The sequence below is a fragment of the Oncorhynchus mykiss genome, chromosome 28 (genome assembly GCF_013265735.2).
Source record: "Oncorhynchus mykiss isolate Arlee chromosome 28, USDA_OmykA_1.1, whole genome shotgun sequence".
Taxonomy (NCBI): Eukaryota; Metazoa; Chordata; class Actinopteri; order Salmoniformes; family Salmonidae; genus Oncorhynchus; species Oncorhynchus mykiss.
The window spans coordinates 27,944,752-27,963,133 of NC_048592.1; the positions used below are offsets into that span (position 1 = coordinate 27,944,752).

The 18,382-nt window shown below is 45.4% G+C and overlaps 1 protein-coding gene across 2 annotated transcripts; it reads left to right on the plus strand.

Annotated features, from left to right (window-relative positions):
- The first annotated feature begins 334 nt into the window (after positions 1-334).
- LOC110508840 lies at positions 335-17,168 on the plus strand. 2 transcript variants are annotated; one of them, XM_036965963.1, is made up of 10 exons: positions 335-687; positions 2,160-2,217; positions 11,153-11,314; positions 11,681-11,878; positions 13,211-13,402; positions 13,500-13,592; positions 14,078-14,213; positions 14,471-14,518; positions 14,629-16,253; positions 16,698-17,168. In XM_036965963.1, the coding sequence occupies exons 1-10, from the start codon at positions 626-628 to the stop codon at positions 16,755-16,757; spliced, it is 2,634 nt and encodes an 877-aa protein (XP_036821858.1). In that variant the 5' UTR covers positions 335-625; the 3' UTR covers positions 16,758-17,168. The 2 variants fall into 2 exon arrangements, with proteins under 2 accessions (XP_036821858.1, XP_036821859.1); XM_036965964.1 differs by having other exon boundaries at positions 14,081-14,213.
- The last annotated feature ends 1,214 nt before the right edge of the window (positions 17,169-18,382 follow it).

An 18,382-nucleotide genomic window follows, 5' to 3' on the forward strand; every position in this document is an offset into this window, starting at 1 on the left:
TTGTTTGGATTTTACATGTGTAAAGTGTTCCTTTTGTTACAAATCATCATCATAGCCTATATAATACACTATTTAGGCTACAGGCAATTAGAAGCCAAGCTAATTAAGTAGCACCATATGCTTCCAGACATTTTTCTACAGACCAGAATTAATGACAAACATTGACTTTCATAAAATCTCATAAGAAAGTTTTTTTTCCTGTGTTGGGAGTTATTGCCTTGTTATTTATAGGATAATGAGAAAGGCACACAGTTTAATTTATTCTATTGCATCCACTGTCACTCCAAAGTGCATTTTTGTATCACCAACATTCAGCGCAAATCAATTATGTTTGTACGGCGCCTCTGAACTCATCCAGTCTCAAGGGTTGACTCCCCCACGTGATGAAACAGCAGCTACTGTACCTCTCAATGATGGAGTCGGAAGAGGCAAGGATAAATGGTCAAATGTAGGAGCAGCGCCAGTTTACTTGAAAACAGAGTCGACCACGGTTATTTCAAAGTGGATAACCGAACTAGCCAAACCTAATCGGATAATCGCTTTGTGATCCCACCTTGTGCACGGGACCGCAGCCTAGATCTAGTCGGGTACCTGGGGATGCGATGGGAGAGCGAGTACCGCAGAGATGATGCGTTTTGTACTGGATTGCTTGCGGACGCCAAGGCAACGGGCACCCTGCAGTGAAAGGTTGGTAACGATAATAGATTAGGAAATGCTTAGTTGACGAAAATTTCCTTGTAGGCCTACATACATTGACCCATCATCCATAATAGAGTGAGTTCGTGTTCATTTCTGACCCATCTTTGCAATTTCAGTAATATCATTTTTGAAGGGATGCTTTTTTATGAATGGCCAGTAAGAGGCAATAAAGCAGCGAGTGTTTCACCTCTTCTCAATGTACAGTAGCTGGTCAATGCATGCAATATTCACGGACATACACGAGCAATAACATGTATTTTAGACGGACAGGCAGCAATTGGTTAATTTAAAATTGACTGGAATTAAGGAAATTCTAAAATGGAATTCTTGACCATTAATAGGATGCACATTTATAGTAGGCTAATGAATAGCCTTTTAACTGCACATTGTATTATTTTTTGTAAACCTGCCATTTATGATGATCTTTTATATAAGCCTACTGTATACTACATTAAAGAAAAGTTGCAGTGTAGAATTTGCATTGGGCCAAATGTTTAAACTCTTTCATAGGACTGTATTGTATTGAACTGCACAATTGTTGAGAGTCATCAGGTGAGCCAATAGTGTTGCATTAACACTGCAGTCCTATTTATATTACAGTCATTCTCAAACAAGGCTATTTTACTACAGCCCTCTGAGCCCTGAGATGTTCACCTAGTAGTTAGGCTTCAAATTGGAAAGTCACAGCACATAGGCATGGCCCATACTGCAGCTTGGAGAAAACAGTCATTGGCATAGAGAGACAGCGGGGTTAAGTGTAACACAGCACTGTGATATTAACTCTGCAATGACAGATACATTCGGTGTCATGGAAATGGTTAAGGAACAGCATGTCCTTGAGGAATGGCACATTCCCATTATTTCTTATGATTGTTAACCTTTCACGTGTGCTAAATCAGGTATGGTAGGGGGAGAATTACGGTGTGAGAAGAGGAGGAAGAGGTAGTTCATTCTCCTGTCAAGGATGGGCAAGCTTTTTATGTCTTCCCTGGAAATACGACTGCACCTCTCTTTCATGTCCTCTCCTTCTTCTCTCATCCCTCTCATCCCTCCCTCCCTCTCTGACTTTACACGCAACCCCTTTGCACATGCTCAGTTGGTGTATTATCACTCTCTCTCCCCTTCTCCCTCCCTCTTTTGCTTCTTGGTGACCACACACACACACACACACACACACACACACACACACACACACACACACACACACACACACACACACACACACACACACACACACACACACACACACACACACACACACACACACACACACACGTGTTCACGGACAGCCTGCCTCTGGTTCCATATGCTATGTCTGTTTGACTGACATACTAAAGAGAATGGATGGAGTGGCGATGGAGGATGGGGAAGAGGGAAGGGGGAGGTGGAGATGGAGGAAAGGGAGGATGGTTAGGTGCAGCCCTCGTCAAACATTCCTGTCTTCTCTGCCGGTCCCCCAGGGACCAGGACTTTGTGGAACAGGACCAGGGTGTCATTCAGAAGACTGGAGAAATCAAAGTAAGGCTGCATGTTTCATATATTGTCATCTGTGTGTGTGTGTGTGTGTGTGTGTGTGTGTGTGTGTGTGTGTGTGTGTGTGTGTGTGTGTGTGTGTGTGTGTGTGTGTGTGTGTGTGTGTGTGTGTGTGTGTGTGTGTGTGTGTGTTTGTGTGTGTGTGTGTGTGTGCGTGTGTGTGTGTGTGTGTGTGTGTGTGTGTGTGTGCGTGCGTGCGTGCGTGCGTGCGTGCGTGTGTGTGCGTGCGTGCATGTTTGTGTGTGTTTGAATGTGTATGTGTGTGTGTGTGAAAGTGCATGTGCATTTGAATGTGTGTGTGTTCGTGTGCGTTTGAATGTGTGTCTGTGTGTGATGCATGCGTGTGAAGGTGTGTGCGTGCGTGTGAAGGTGTGTGCATGAGTCTGTGCATGTGCTCTCATGTTTCACTGCATAAGTTGTATGTGATATGTGCGAGCCTGATTATATTCTCCTGGACTGATCAAAACACCTCCCACTGGACACAGATATCAGTTCAACGTCTAATTTTGATTTACATTTGATTGAGTTGTCAACTAACGTGAAGTCAATGTGAAATGAACAACAAATGTCACCATGTCATTGGATTTAGGTTAAAATAACAAAATGCCCTTACATTGATGACACTTTGTAAATCCAGGTTTTCCAAGTTTTTGCCCAGGGGGATGGCTTTACAAATGGCACCACACATTTTATTAGTAATTTTTTATTTAACTTGCCAAGTCATTTAAGAACAAATTCTTATTTACAATGACGCCCTACCAAATCAAATTAAATCAAATATTATTGGTCACATACACATGGTTAGCAGATGTTAATGCGAATGTAGCGTAATGCTTGTGCTTCTAGTTCCGACAGTGCAGTAATGTCTAACAAGTGATCTAACAATCCCCAACAACTACCTAATACACACAAATCTAAAGGGGTGAATGAGAATATGTGCATATAAATATATGGATGAGTGATGGCCGAACGACATAGACAAGGTGCAATAGATGGTATAAAATACTGTATATACATATGATATGAGTAATGTAAGATATGTAAACATTATTAAAGTGGCATTATTTAAAGTGGCATTGTTTAAAGTGACTAGTGATCAATTTATTAAAGTGGCCAGTGATTGGGTCTCAATTTAGGCAGCAGCTTCTCTGAGTTAGTGATCGCTGTTTAGCAGTCTGATGGCCTTGAGATGTTTTTCAGTTTTTTCAGTTTTTTAGTCTCTCGGTCCCAGCTTTGATGCACCTGTACTGACCTCGCCTTCTGGATGGTATCGGTGTGAACAGGCAGTGGCTCGGGTGGTTGTTGTCCTTGATGATCTTTTTGGCTTTCCTGTGACATCAGGTGCTGTAGGTGTCATGAAGGGCAGGTTGTTTGCCCTCGGTGATGTGTTGTGCAGTCCGCACCACCCTCTGGAGAGCCTTGCAGTGCAGTTGCTGTACCAGGCTGTGATACGGCCCGACAGGATGCTCTCGATTGTGCGTCCGTAAAAGTTTGTAAGGGTTTTTCAGCCTCCTGAGGTTGAAGAGGCACTGTTGAGTCTTCTTCACCACACTGTCTGTGTGGGTGGACCATTTCAGTTTGTCTGTGATGTGTACGCCGAGGAACTTAAAACTTTTCACCTTCTGCACTGCTGTCCCTTCGATATGGATAGGGGAGTGGTCCCTCTGCTGTTTCCTGAAGTCCACGATCATCTCCTTTGTTTTGTTTTGTTGAGTGAGAGGTTGTTTTCCTGACATCACACTCCGAGTGCCCTCACCTCCTCTCTGTAGGCCGTCTCGTTGTTGTTGGTAATCAAGCCCGCTACTGTTGTATCGTCTGTAAACTTTATGATTGGGTTGGAGGTGTGCATGGCCACGCAGTCATGGGTGAACAGGGAGTACAGGAGGGGGCTGAGCACGCACCCTTGTGGGGCCCCAGTGTTGAGGGTCAGCGAAGTGGAGATGCTGTTTTCTACCTTCACCACCTGGGGGCGGCCCGTCAGAAAGTCCAGGACCCAATTGCACAGGGCGGCGTTGAGACCCAGGGCCTCCAGCTTGATGATGAGCTTGGAGGGTAGTAGCTTGCTGAGCTTGCTGAGCTGTAGTCAATGAACAGCATTCTAACATAGGTATTCCTCTTGTCCGGATAGGATAGAGCAGTGTGCAATGTGATGGCGATTGCATCGTCTGTGGACCTGTTGGGGCGGTATGCAAACTGAAGTGGGTCTAGTGTGGCCAGTAAGGTGGAGGTGATATGATCCTTGACTAGTCTCTCAAAGCACTTCATGATGACAGAAGTGAGTGGTAGTCATTTAGTTCAGTTATCTTTGCCTTCTTGGGTACAGGAACAGTGGTGGCCATCTTGAAGCATGTGGGGACAGCAGACTGGGATAGGGAGAGATTGAATATGTCCGTAAACACACCAGCCAGCTGGTCTGCGCATGCTCTGGGGACGCAGCTAGAGATGCTGTCTGGGCCAGCAGCCCTGCGAGGGTTAACACATTTACATGTTTTACTTACGTCGGCCACGGAGAAGGAGAGGGGGGGGGGGGGCAGTTCTTGTTAGTGGGTACTATATTATCCTCAAGTCACTGGTACATCTAGTCACTGGTACATCCTGCTTGAGTTTCTGCCAATAAAACGATAGGAGCAATATGGCGTCATGGTCGAGTTTGCCGAAGGGAGGGCTTTGTAAGCATCGCGGAAGTTAGAGAAGCAGTGATGAAGTGTATTACCCCAGCGCATAGTGTAATCATTATGCTGATAGAATTTAGGTAACCTTGTTCTCAAATTTGCTTTGTTAAAATCCCCAACTACAATAAATGCAGCCTCAGGATATATGGTTTCCAGTTTACATAGAGTCCAGTGAAGTTCCTTGAGGGCCGTCTTGGTGTCTGCTTGAGGGGGAATGTACACATCTGTGACAATAACTGTTGAGAATTCTCTTGGTAGGTAATATGGCCGGCATTTGATTGTAAGTAATTCTAGGTCGGGTGAATTCTAGTTCCTGTATGTTGTTATGATTACACCATGAGTCGTTTATCATTAAGCATACACCCCCGACCTTCCTCTTCCCAGAGAGGTGTTTATCTCTGTCGGTGCGATGCATGGAGAAGCCCGGTGGCTTCATATCCAGAGAGAGCCATGTTTCTGTGAAAGAGAATGTTACAATCTATGATGTCTCTCTGGAAGGCAACCCTTGCTCAAATTTAATCTACCTTGTTGTCAAGAGACTGGACATTGGCGAGTAGTATACTCCGGAGAGGTGGACGATGTGCACATCTACGGAGCCTGACCAGGAGACCGCTCCGTCTGCCCCTTCTGCGGCACTGTTATTTTGGGTCGGCTTCTGGGATTAGATCCATTGTCTTGGATGGTGGTCCAAACAGAGGATCCGCTTTGGGGAAGTCGTATTCCTGTAATGTTGGTAAGTTGACGTTGCTCTTATATCCAATAGTTCTTCCCGGCTGTATGTAATAAGACTTAAGATTTCCTGGGGTAACAATGTAAGACATAATCCATAAAAAACAAAATACTGCATAGTTTCCTAAGGACTCGAAGTGAGGCAACCATTTCTGTCGGCGCCATCTTTACCCCGGCCAAACCCTAACCCAGACGGCACTGGGCCAATTATGCACCGCCCTATGGGACTCCCAATCACGGCCTGTTGTAATACAGCCTGGAATCGAACCAGGGTCTATAGTGATGCCTCTAACATTGAGATGCAGTGCCTTAGACCGCTGCACAACTCGGGAGCCCTAAAACATGAGAATACAGTACTGTATGTAATATGTTTGTTAGCTCAGGGGCCTTTGTGTTGTTGTGTGATTCTGTGTATAAGGATTGAGGAAGGCGTGCCTGTCACGCCCTGACCTTAGATATCTCTGTTTTCTATATATTTTTGTTTGGTCAGCGTGTGACTAGGGTGGGTACTCTAAGTTTTGTATGTCTAGGGTTTTTTATATGTCTAGGGTTTTTGAATGTCTAGGGGTTTTGTATGTTTATGTTGGCCTGATATGGAGAGACAGCTGTTTATCGTTGTCTCTGATTGGGGATCATATTTAGGCAGCCCTTTTTCCCACTTTCCGGTGTGGGATCTTGTCTACAGTTAGGTGCCTGTGTGCACACTAGTAGCTTCACGTTTCGTTTGGTTGTTTGTTGTTTTGTTGTGTTTCAGTTCATAAAAAATATGTGGAACTCTATTCACGCTGCGCCTTGGTCTCATCATTACGACGATCGTGACAGAAGATCCCACCAAAAAAGGACCAAGCAGCGTGTTCAGGAGGAATGGACCTGGGAGGAGATCCTGGATGGAGCAGGACCCTGGACACAGGCTGGGGAGTATCGCCGTCCGAGGGAGGAAATTGAGGCAGCGAAAGTGGAACGGTGACGTTACGAGGAGTAGTACCAATGAGGCAAGCATGAGAGGCAGCCCCAAAATATTTTTTTGGGGGGAGGCACACAGGGAGATTGGCGGAGGTAGGGTTTAGACCTGAACCAATTCCTCATACTTACCGTGGGGAGCGTGTGACTGGTCAGGCACCGTGTTATGCAGTGATGCGCACGTGTCTCCAGTGCGCATTCATAGCTCGGTATTTGCCGCGCTAGAGTGGGCATCCAGCCAGGACGGGTTATGCCGGCTCAGCGCTCCTGGTCTCCAGTACACCTCTTCGGACCAGGATATCCTGCGCCGGCTTTACGCGCTGTATCCCCAGTGCGTCGTCACAGCCCAGTGCTTCCTGTGCCAGCGCCCCGCACTTGCCGGGCTAAAGTGAGCATCCAGCCAGGACACGTTGTGCCAGCTCTATGTTCCAGACCTCCAGTGCGTCTCCACGGCCCAGTATAGCCTGCGCCGGCCTTAAGTACTGTGTCTCCAGTGCACCTCCACAGTCCAGTACGTCCTGTGCCGCACTCGCCCTGAGGTGCTTGTCATTAGCCCGGTGCCACCTGTACCGGTCCCATGCATCAGGTCTCCAGTGAGCATCCACAGTCCAGTTCGTCCTGTGCCTCTTCCCCGCACTCGCCCTGAGGTGCATGTCATCAGCCCGGTGCCACCTGTACCGGTCCCACGCATCAGACCTCCAGTGCGCCTCCACAGTCCAGAGCTTCCGGCGACAGTTTCACAGTCCGAAACCTCCAAAGACGGTCCACAGTCCGGAGCCTCCAGCGACGGTCCACAGCCCGGAGCCTCCAGCGACGGTCCACATCCCGGAGCCTCCAGCGACGGTCCCCAGTCCGGAGCCTCCAGCGACGGTCCCCAGTCCGGAGCCTCCAGCGACGGTCCCCAGTCCGGAGCCTCCAGCGACGGTCCCCAGTCCGGAGCCTCCAGCGACGGTCCCCAGTCCGGAGCCTCCAGCGACGGTCCCCAGTCCGGAGCCTCCAACGACGGTCCCCAGTCCGGGGCCTCCAGCGACGAGCTGCAGTCAAGAGTCTTCAGCGACGATTTGTATGTCTAGGGTTTTTTGTATGTCTAGGGCTTTTGTATGTCTATGTTGGCCTGATATTGAATGGCCCTTTTTCCCACTTTCCGGTGTGGGATCTTGTCTAGCAGTAGGTGCCTGTGTGCACACTTGTAGCTTCAAGGTTTGTTTGGTTGTTGTTTTGTTGAGTTTCAGTTCATTAAAAATATGTGGAACTCTTCATGCTGCGCCTTGGTCTCACTCATACAACAATTGTGACAGTGCAGAGATTAAAGTGCAGGTATTTGTATTCCTTCGGGAAATCAGTAACCTTTAATGAGCAGATTCCATTTTCCTTTACGCATTTCTTATTGCCAGTTTTTAGAGAAGGCTATCTCTGTATTTCAGAGCCAAATGCATACACCGTACTATCAGGCCATTAGAACAGAGATCATATCTACTGGTGTTCTTCAGCATCATAGGAAAGACCATTATGTTAACTACTATACACTTTGAACGCTTTCAGTGCACCGCTGCCTGCTGGGATGACATTGTGATGTATGATATTTTATTTTTGTAACCCAGCACTAACCTGGTATGGAGCTCTATATCCCCCAGCAACAGCATATCTCTAATTTCCGAGAGGTGGCCCAGATATGATCTCACCAAAAACTGATTTCCTATCTCTCTAGTGGTATTATTAAAAAATATTATTGTTGCAGATGTCTATGGTACTGTGCCCGTATTAAAAAAGCATACCGCACCAACAGATCCACAGATGATGTAATCTCTTTTGCAGTCCACACTGCCCTTTCACACCTGGACAAAAGGACCACCTATGTGAGAATGCTATTCATTGACTACAGCTCAGCGTTCAACACCATAGTCCTGCCATCCAGGCGGTGTCAGAGGAAGGCCCTAAAAATTGTCAAAGACTCCAGCCACCCTAGTCATAGACTGTTCTTTCTGCTATCACATGGCAAGCAGTACCGGAGCACCAAGTCTAGGTCCAAGAGGCTCCTATATAGTTTCTACCCCCAAGCCATAAGACTCCTGAACAGCTAATCAAATGGCTACCCAGACTATTTGCATTGCCTCCCCCTCCCCTGGTGCGCTGCTGCTACTCTCTGCTATTATCATCTATGCATAGTCACTTTAATAACTCTACCTACATGTACATATTACCTCGACACCGGCGCCCCCACACATTGACGTTAACTCTGTACCGGTACCCCCTATATATAGCCCCGCTATTGTTATTTACTGCTGCTCTTTAATTATTTGTTATTCTTATCTCTTACTTTTTTTCTTTTTTTTGTATTTTCTTAAAACTGCATTGTTGGATAAGGGCTTGTAAGTAACTATTTCACTGTTGTATTGGCGCATGTGATAAATAAAATTGGATTTGATTTGAAAATGGCTATGTCTCTTCACAGTTCTCTTTGCGCAGTAAGGTGTTGTTTTATCTGGTTTTTTTTAAACTGGTTTTATTGCTACCTTGAGTTACCTGGGGTGGCAGAGTGAGCAGTAGTCCAGGTGCGACAAAACTAGTGCCTGTAGGACCTGTCTGGTCGACTGAGATGTCAAGAAGGCAGAGCAATGCCCTATCATGGACAGACCTCTTCCCATTTTAGCAACCATTGAGTCTTTATTTTTTGACCATGAACGCTTGCTAACTAAGCTTACACCCAGCAGTTTAGTCTCTTCAACTTGCTCAATAGCCACATTATTCAATAATAGATCTAAATGAGGTTTAGCATTGAGCGAGTGATTTGTCCCCAAAATAATGCTTTTAGTTTCTGAGATATTTAGCACCAGCCTATTGCTAGTTACCCTTTCTAAAACTGCCTGGAGCTCTATGTTAAGTGAATCAGGTTTTTTTTTACTGTTGCAGCCAACGTGTATACTGTTGAGTCATCAGTGTACATAGACACAGGCTTTATTCAAGGTCAATGGAAGGTCATTTGTAAAACAGAAAACAATAACGGCCCTAGCCGGCTGCCCTGTGGTACACCACACACAACTGAATTAGCATGAGAGAGACTTCCATTAACAAAAACACTGTTCTATTAGATAGGTAACTCTCAATCCATAATAAGGCAGAGGATGCAAATCCATAACACCTAAGTTTTTTCAGAAATAGGTTATGATCAATGACATCAAAAGCTGCACTGAAGTCTAACAAAACAGCTCACACAATCTTCTTACTATCAATTTCTTTCAGCCAATCATCAGTCAGCTGTGTCAGTGTTGAGTGCCCTTTCCTATAAGCATGCTGAAAGTCTGTTGTTAATTTGTTGTCTGTAAAATAACTTTGAATTTGTTCAAACACCATTTTTTTCCAAAAGTCACAGTGCAGAATGAACTGCTTCTACATGCATACATGGTAGTAAATGCATGATAGATGCATCGTAGCATTGTGAAGGTTACTCAAGTTAATTAACTTCCCCTCATCCAAGATAGCAACTGACATTAGGTACATTTCAGATTTGGTTGGAAAGATAGCAAGTTGGCCTTGAATTTTTTCTGTGTCAGCTTGCTATCTGGGATAATGTCCCAAAATTATTAGAACTTGATCCCCCGTTGTTAACTCTTAGGGCCTTGAGCAGAAGGGCTGAAATCCATTCCAGACATTAGCCAACTGTCAGGATGAGCTGTGCATATTGTGCCTGAGTGAAGCAGCGCTCTAGTGGCATATACAGTACAGGTCTAAGTCACTACAGTGAGATTTTCTCTCAGCTCTACTTCTTTCAGTAGTTATAAAAATACTACATAGCTCTTTAGTCTTTAGTCTGAAAATAGAACCCTCAAAGTGTGACACGCCAGAGGTTGAAGTGTTGATAGTGCCTGTGAATATAAAGTGATTTATCTGTGTTAGTACAGCACATTGTCATTCATAACACCTCTTATTCTAGTGTATTGAGAAGCTCATTATCAGAATACTCATGCGTGTAGAGCCCTTGATAATTTTTAGGAAAGTCTGAAGTGTCTCTCTCTCTTTCTCGCACTACCCTCCTCTCCTTCCCACTGCCCTTGCTCGTTCTATTTCTGCTCACCTCCCTTTTCTTGGCAGTTTTCCCTCCCGCCGGTTTATTTTCTAGTAATTTCTCTTTTTAGAATGGAGATCACGTTTGATACTGCTTTGTAAAATTAATGGAAAAGGATCGCCTCAAGTAAGCTTTATTTCTGCAGTGAAAGGGACTTTGCATAGTTATCTGTCTCTAGCCTCTATTTCCTCAGCTTTTCAGTAACTACTGATATCTTCTCTCTCTCTCTCTCTCTCCCTGTCTCTTTCTCCCCTCCCTCCTTTCTCTGTCATTGCTGCCTCTACTCCATCTACCCCTTTTTTTAAACTCTCCTTCTTCTCTCTCCATTCCCTCTCTACATGTCCTTCCGTTATTACCATCCCTCCACTCTCTCACTACTTCAACTCTATCTGCCCCTGCTGTCCCTCCATCGCTCTCTCCTACCCTTCATCCCTCCACTCCATCCAAACCTCCATCCATCCCTCCCTCCACCTGCCTGTGTGTTCCACCCCACCAGGACCTGCAGGATGCAGTGCAGCAGGAAGTCATTGAGCTGCAGGAGCAGCGGGGCGACCGCCAGGAGCTGGAGGAGACCCTGGAGAAGCTGGAGCAGCACAGGGTGGAACTGGAGGAGCAACTCAAACTGACCAGGCTGGAGTGCGTCCAGGAGAGCCAGCAGGTCAGACACACACAGAGATGACAGCTGCTATGACTACTGTTACTGAATAAAACATAAGAAATAACAATTTTTATGCATGATGATCATTTCTATCAGTGAATGTTTTTTGCATGTTTTGTAATTTGTATGCAGTCATCTATGCTGTGATGGTGAGACACTGAACAATAAAGACATTTACCAACCATAGACAGACTTGGTTGGTTTGTGGTCAGTTCAGACCTCTTCTCCAATCTTCAAATGAATAAAGATTTGATTCATGCAAATGATTCTTGCTACCCTTCATGGCTCCGAAGTTAGGTCCCTCTGACTCTGCTGTCTACTCCTGCTCTCCTCCTTTGTCCCCTGTCCCTACTCTTCCCAATACAGATCCTGTCCTTGCAGGCGGAGGAGGTGGCCAGGGAGACAAAGGTGGAGGAGTATGAGCGGGAGCTGGCCAGGGCCAGGAGGAAACTCAAACAGCTGAAGATGGAGGTCAGAAAGGCCCAGGGGAAGGTGGAGGAAGCGGGTGAGCGCACCATTCCTCTGGAGGAGTCCATCAGCCAATCATACGAGGAGATTTTACAGGTGGGTATGTCTTTATATGTCCCACTCTGGTTACCCTTCAAAATGATTGCTATAGAAGCACTGGATTGATGACAGCCTTCCGACAGGCTGGTCTTTCATGTATCCAGTCAATAATCCAGTCTTGCAGTTTTGAAAAGGGACAGTCGTCACATAAGACAGCATACATGCCCTGGGCTATGGTCACAAGGGAGAGCATTCAAGAGAGCATTCAAGGTTAAAAAGCCCATTAAGCGAATTGGACCAAGGCCTCAGATTTTTCCTGCCACTGTGTCTCCTGCTGTACTCCTCACATGGCAGCTGGAAGCCTGATAGCAGTAGCTAATAAGATAGTCTCGCTTGCCAGGCTTCTAGGGTTCTCCTAGAATGCCAAGATGCAGAGCGAATATGAGAATATGGTATCACAGGAGGCTGGTGAGGGGAGGATGGCCCATAATAAATAATGGAATGGAATGAATGGAATGGTTTCAAACACATGGAAGCTATGTGTTTGATGTGTTTGATACCATTCCATTGATTCCGTTCCAGCCATTACTATGAGCCCGTCCTCCCAACCTCCTGTGTAATCAGGCTATATGCGTGTGATAGACTGGGGTTCAAGGTCTCCTGCGACTGTGTTAGCGCGCTGAGCAAAGCTTCAGGTCTCAGGCAAAGGTTCTCATTACAGGAGCAAGGTTCCAAACCACCCCAGTTACATGACACTACTAATATAAAACGGTTCAGTCAGACCAGCAGGTAGTGGTGGTGATTCTGTGTCATTTCAGTCCCCTGCTGACAGGTGATTCATGTGTAGCCTTCATCATGCCTCCAGTGTATTGATCTGTGTTGTCATGGCAGCTGCACCATGCAGACAAGCTCCAAACCCCCTGTGGAACTGGAAGGTGAAGAGGTTGGTCACATTGATCCATTATGTGTGCCATTAATCCTCCATGTTGATTTTTGCTCCTTTTAATCATACTGCGACTTTAGAGAAAAGCCTTCAAGTTGTAAAAGCCTTCAAGTTGTAGTAGACCAATATTTAATATCAGCTGGATTTATTTTGTTTGCTGATGATGTACCAGAGATCATCTTTAAACAGACAACTGTCTGGTTGGTTCAGAGATTTAAAAAGGTCTGTGTTATTGGGTAGACAAGCATAGTGTCTTTCAACAGCTGTGTGTCTGGCACTTAGGGCCAACCACTTACTTACTTGGCCTTCCCCGAGCCAAGTGGAGCATGAGGCTTCCCTCCATCTCTTCCCGTTCCGGGCAAAGATAACACATATATAGACTTCTCTGAGATGTATCATATGTATTCGACGAATAGTGGCTTTCGTTGATGTCTGCTGTGGATTAGGAGGAGCAGACGTTCAGTACACTGAGGAGTGAGCGGACGGGAGATGCAACACTGCCAGACCACCAGCAAGTGGAGTCAAACGACACATCTCCCAGCAGCCTCAGGACAGAGGATGGAACTCTGGATGTGCCCGATGTACCAGCCAGGTCATGGGGCAGGAGCCAATCACTGCCTGTCTACGCTGAAATCCTGGTATGTGTCATACAATTGGGTTTAAATCCCACATGATGTCCATCATAACCATACAATTTGGGATAGCTTGAATTTTGGCTATTCTCTCTTCTCACAGGCAAACCTTGGGTGCGCAGCTCGCGCTAAGGACGGATTATCTTATACACAAGAAGAGGAGGAGGAGGAGACACCTGTACCAAGCACACCAAAGGTATGGCTACCAACTCAGTAAAGTTTTGTAAAACAATAATCTATTGGAGAGACTGGCAAATTACTAAATTAATCTTTCACTGCACTGGGCTGTATCAGGGTCACACAGAGTGTTTCTTGGTAGTCTTAAACAAATCTACTTTGAAACGAAAGTATACACCTCACATACATGTTATGGGCTTAAAAAAGAAGACACCTGTACCATGTCAGATATACAGTTGAAATGTATTACATTTTGAGTTTGCATCACAACATTACACTTTATATACATCACAGAGGACTGAACTATAACAACACTGTTTGACATAAAAACACCAGATTTTTTTAAATAATGTTTATTAATTATGAAATTATGAAAAATATTAATAACATTCCACCCATGAGGCCACTAGGTAATTTAACTGCAGGAAAGCACTACAGTGTATGCTGGATGTATGAGGAAAACTTCCTTCATCTGTGAGAAAAGTTTATCTTATACCTCTTTAGCAGATAGATAAGGGAGAAGAGGAAGAGAAAGTGGAGGAGGAAGAGAAAATTTCCCAGACACGATCCACCAGTAGCATAGCAGTCGAAGATCTAGACTTCTACCACCCCGACCCCTTCATTCACTGTGAATCTGAACGTGAGCATCTGTTCTCTCTTCCATATGCTTTGACGATGATCATGGTACAGCTAAAGATGATGTTGGTGATGATGATGATGATGATGATGATGATGATGATGATGATATTGGGGGTGGTGGTAGTGATTATGACAACAGTGATTATGATAATGAAGATGATGGTGGTGGTGATGATGATGGTTGTTGTAGTGATACTGAAGATGATGATGCTTGTGATGATAATGATGACGATGATGGTGATAATTTTTTATTTGCAGATGACCTTTTCAAAGATGACGACTTCTTTGCCAATACAGATAAATCTGGTGAGTGACGTTCATATGTAAAACTTTGACAATATGATTGATTGATGATGATGATACGCTACAGCATTATCCAGGCCTCTAATTCTGTTGCGACTGATCCTTTCTCCTAGATGATGACCCATTCAAAGGCACGGACCCCTTCGCTGCAGACATCCTCTTTCCAGAGGGGACAGAGGAGCCATATCCATCCACTGACCCTTTCCCAGACACCCCTGCATGCCTGGAACCTGGATTTAACGAGGACACAGACAACAGCCTCTCCTGCCCTGAAAACAAAGCCTCTACCGGCACCCAGTGCTTTGAGTCTGAGTTCCCCGACGAGGATGAATCCAGTGACATAGAAATAAGTTACAGCAGGGAGGATCTGGACACTGTTCACACGGACGCTGTTGAACTCTCCTTCGTTGAGCCCAAAACCTTGATCATGACCGAACGCTTGGGTTTCAAGCCCATCTACACAGCTCAAACCTGTTCTTTGGACACTGAATTAGATGACGCAGATGAACCCGGCTTAGCTTTGGGACGCCAACCCTTCAGTGAATCATCCCGGGCCAACACCTGGGCTGCCGGGCCCAACTTATCCACCGAATCGGACCCTAATGGATACGAGTTTAATATCAACGCAGTATCCCCACCTTCCGACATAGAAGAGATTGACATCACTCTTGGATCTATACAGGTTGGCTTTGGCGTTGTGTGTGACTCTGTGGAACTCAGCTACCCTGTTGGGATTCAGGCCTGTGACTCAGAACCTGCCGAAACAGGTGGATGCGACCTTCCTGAACCCAGCCCTCCTGTGCCCATCCGCCCGGTCCGTCCACCTAGACGCCTCAAAGGGGGAGCGTCAGCTGTCCTTGTAGAAGAGCCAGACACACCCAAAGCTGAACGCTGTGATCCAGGTTCTTCCAACCGCTCAGCTGATTCAGAGCTGGACAGTGCTATCGGGATGGACCCTCTTACCAGCTCAGCTGACCACAACAGTAAATTCAGCTTCAGCAAAAACAGTCTCGAGCTGAACTATGAACCCATTAGTCAAACTTCGTACAACTATGGATTCAAACTCAGCCCTGAACACCACAGCGAAGAGATTCTCGATCCTTTTGGCACTGAACTCAGCGATGAAGAGGCCGACAACCAAGCCTCATTTGATCCGTATGAATTTGAGCCTACCGCTCAACCTGAGACCCAAGACAAGTTCGACCCTTACGAGTTTGGACAAAAGCCTCATGCCACCAACCAAGACACATTTGACCCCTATGGTTTCAAACTCGTAAGTTTTGAGACTGACAACCAAGCTATTGTCGACTTACACAGCGGCGATGGTACCAACCTTAAAGACAACAATAACAGAACCAAACAGGACCCCTTTAGCTTTGATTTCAGTAACGCAGCATCAATGGACCACTATAGTTCAGACCCCAGTAATACTGCAACAATGGACCTTCTAGGTCTGGAACTCAGCAGAGCCAACAGTGTTGCTGAGTCAGACTGTAACAATCCTACAGTGTCTGACCCATTAGGAACAGTACAAACCATGGCAACTGGAAGCAACCTGTTAGACCTGGACCTTGTGTTTGGAAGCAGTAGTTATGGAAACCCTGAGGTCGCCCCTGAGCTCGACCCCTGTGAGCCTAGACAGGGAAACCCTGCTGGTCCAGACAACTTTGCGTTCAGAGCGAGAGACACCGCCCACTCCGAGTCTGTAGACACCGTTTCTGACTGGATGACTGTTAAGGTCAGTGGCTGTGTTGTTTGATACTCTGGGGACGTGTGTACTGGATGTGTGAGTGTGTTTGCTGTATGGTTGTGCATGTGGTGTACTGTAAGCAGGTGTGTGTAGCTGTGCATTCGTGTAGAAGAAAGGCATGTGTGTGTGTGTGTGTGTGTGTGTGTGTGTGTGTGTGTGTGTGTGTGTGTGTGTGTGTGTGTGTGTGTGTGTGTGTGTGTTTCTTTGTGCATGTCAAATCAAATCGTATTTGTTACATGCGCCGAATAGTAGACAGTAGACCTTATAGTGAAATGTTTGCTTACAAGCCCTTAACCAACAACACAGATAAAAAAATGTTTAAATAAAAAAAATAAAGGTAACAAATAATTTAAGAATCGGAACTTGCATGTGTGCATATTTGACTGTTTACGATCCAGAGACAGTAACTTAATTTGTATTCTTGCCTCACAGACCAACTCCAGGGAGTCTTTCGGCCCAGTCAACTCCCGCACACACAGCCTGGACAAATGAACCATTCCCTGGGAAGAAGTCACCAGTCTGGCCATGAGTCTACTGCAGTACAACCCAACAATGGGGAAGTAGATGGAAAGATAGCAGGTGAAGGAAGGAATGAGAGAAAGGAGTCACTTTTCTCCAACCTGGCATGATTCACCTTGACTCCTAGTCAAGGGTTGCAACATTGCATTGATTTAAAAGGGATTGATATGTTCATTGAAAATCATAATTTGATCATTCTAATTTATGAGTTATTAATTGGTGATGGTTGTTTTGCAGCTGTAAGGCGTTGGTTCATTCTATACCCTGTTATAGGTGCAATATAGTATTTCATCTTGGTCAAGATTTACAGTGCCTTGCGAAAGTATTCGGCCCCCTTGAACTTTGCGACCTTTTGCCACATTTCAGGCTTCAAACATAAAGATATAAAACTGTATTTTTTGTGAAGAATCAACAACAAGTGGGACACAATCATGAAGTGGAACGACATTTATTGGATATTTCAAACTTTTTTAACAAATCAAAAACTGAAAAATTGGGCGTGCAAAATTATTCAGCCCCCTTAAGTTAATACTTTGTAGCGCCACCTTTTGCTGCGATTACAGCTGTAAGTCGCTTGGGGTATGTCTCTATCAGTTTTGCACATCGAGAGACTGACATTTTTTCTCATTCCTCCTTGCAAAACAGCTCGAGCTCAGTGAGGTTGGATGGAGAGCATTTGTGAACAGCATTTTTCAGTTCTTTCCACAGATTCTCGATTGGATTCAGGTCTGGACTTTGACTTGGCCATTCTAACACCTGGATATGTTAATTTTTGAACCATTCCATTGTAGATTTTGCTTTATGTTTTGGATCATTGTCTTGTTGGAAGACAAATCTCCGTCCCAGTCTCAGGTCTTTTGCAGACTCCATCAGGTTTTCTTCCAGAATGGTCCTGTATTTGGCTCCATCCATCTTCCCATCAATTTTAACCATCTTCCCTGTCCCTGCTGAAGAAAAGCAAGCCCAAACCATGATGCTGCCACCACCATGTTTGACAGTGGGGATGGTGTGTTCAGCTGTGTTGCTTTTACGCCAAACATAACGTTTTGCATTGTTGCCAAAAAGTTCAATTTTGGTTTCATTTGACCAGAGCACCTTCTTCCACATGTTTGGTGTGTCTCCCAGGTGGCTTGTGGCAAACTTTAAACGACACTTTTTATGGATATCTTTAAGAAATGGCTTTCTTCTTGCCACTCTTCCATAAAGGCCAGATTTGTGCAATATACGACTGATTGTTGTCCTATGGACAGAGTCTCCCACCTCAGCTGTAGATCTCTGCAGTTCATCCAGAGTGATCATGGGCCTCTTGGCTGCATCTCTGATCAGTCTTCTCCTTGTATGAGCTGAAAGTTTAGAGGGACGGCCAGGTCTTGGTAGATTTGCAGTGGTCTGATACTCCTTCCATTTCAATATTATCGCTTGCACAGTGCTCCTTGGGATGTTTAAAGCTTGGGAAATATTTTTGTATCCAAATCCGGCTTTAAACTTCTTCACAACAGTATCTCGGACCTGCCTGGTGTGTTCCTTGTTCTTCATGATGCTCTCTGCGCTTTTAACGGACCTCTGAGACTATCACAGTGCAGGTGCATTTATACGGA

Coding starts and splice junctions, on each gene's coding strand:
- LOC110508840 (XM_036965963.1), top strand. CDS start 626: ATGATGCGTTTTGTACTGGATTGCTTGCGGACGCCAAGGCAACGGGCA. Junction 688..2,159: donor CGGGCACCCTGCAGTGAAAG/GTTGGTAACGAT, acceptor CCGGTCCCCCAG/GGACCAGGACTTTGTGGAAC. Junction 13,593..14,077: donor CTGTACCAAGCACACCAAAG/GTATGGCTACCA, acceptor ATACCTCTTTAG/CAGATAGATAAGGGAGAAGA.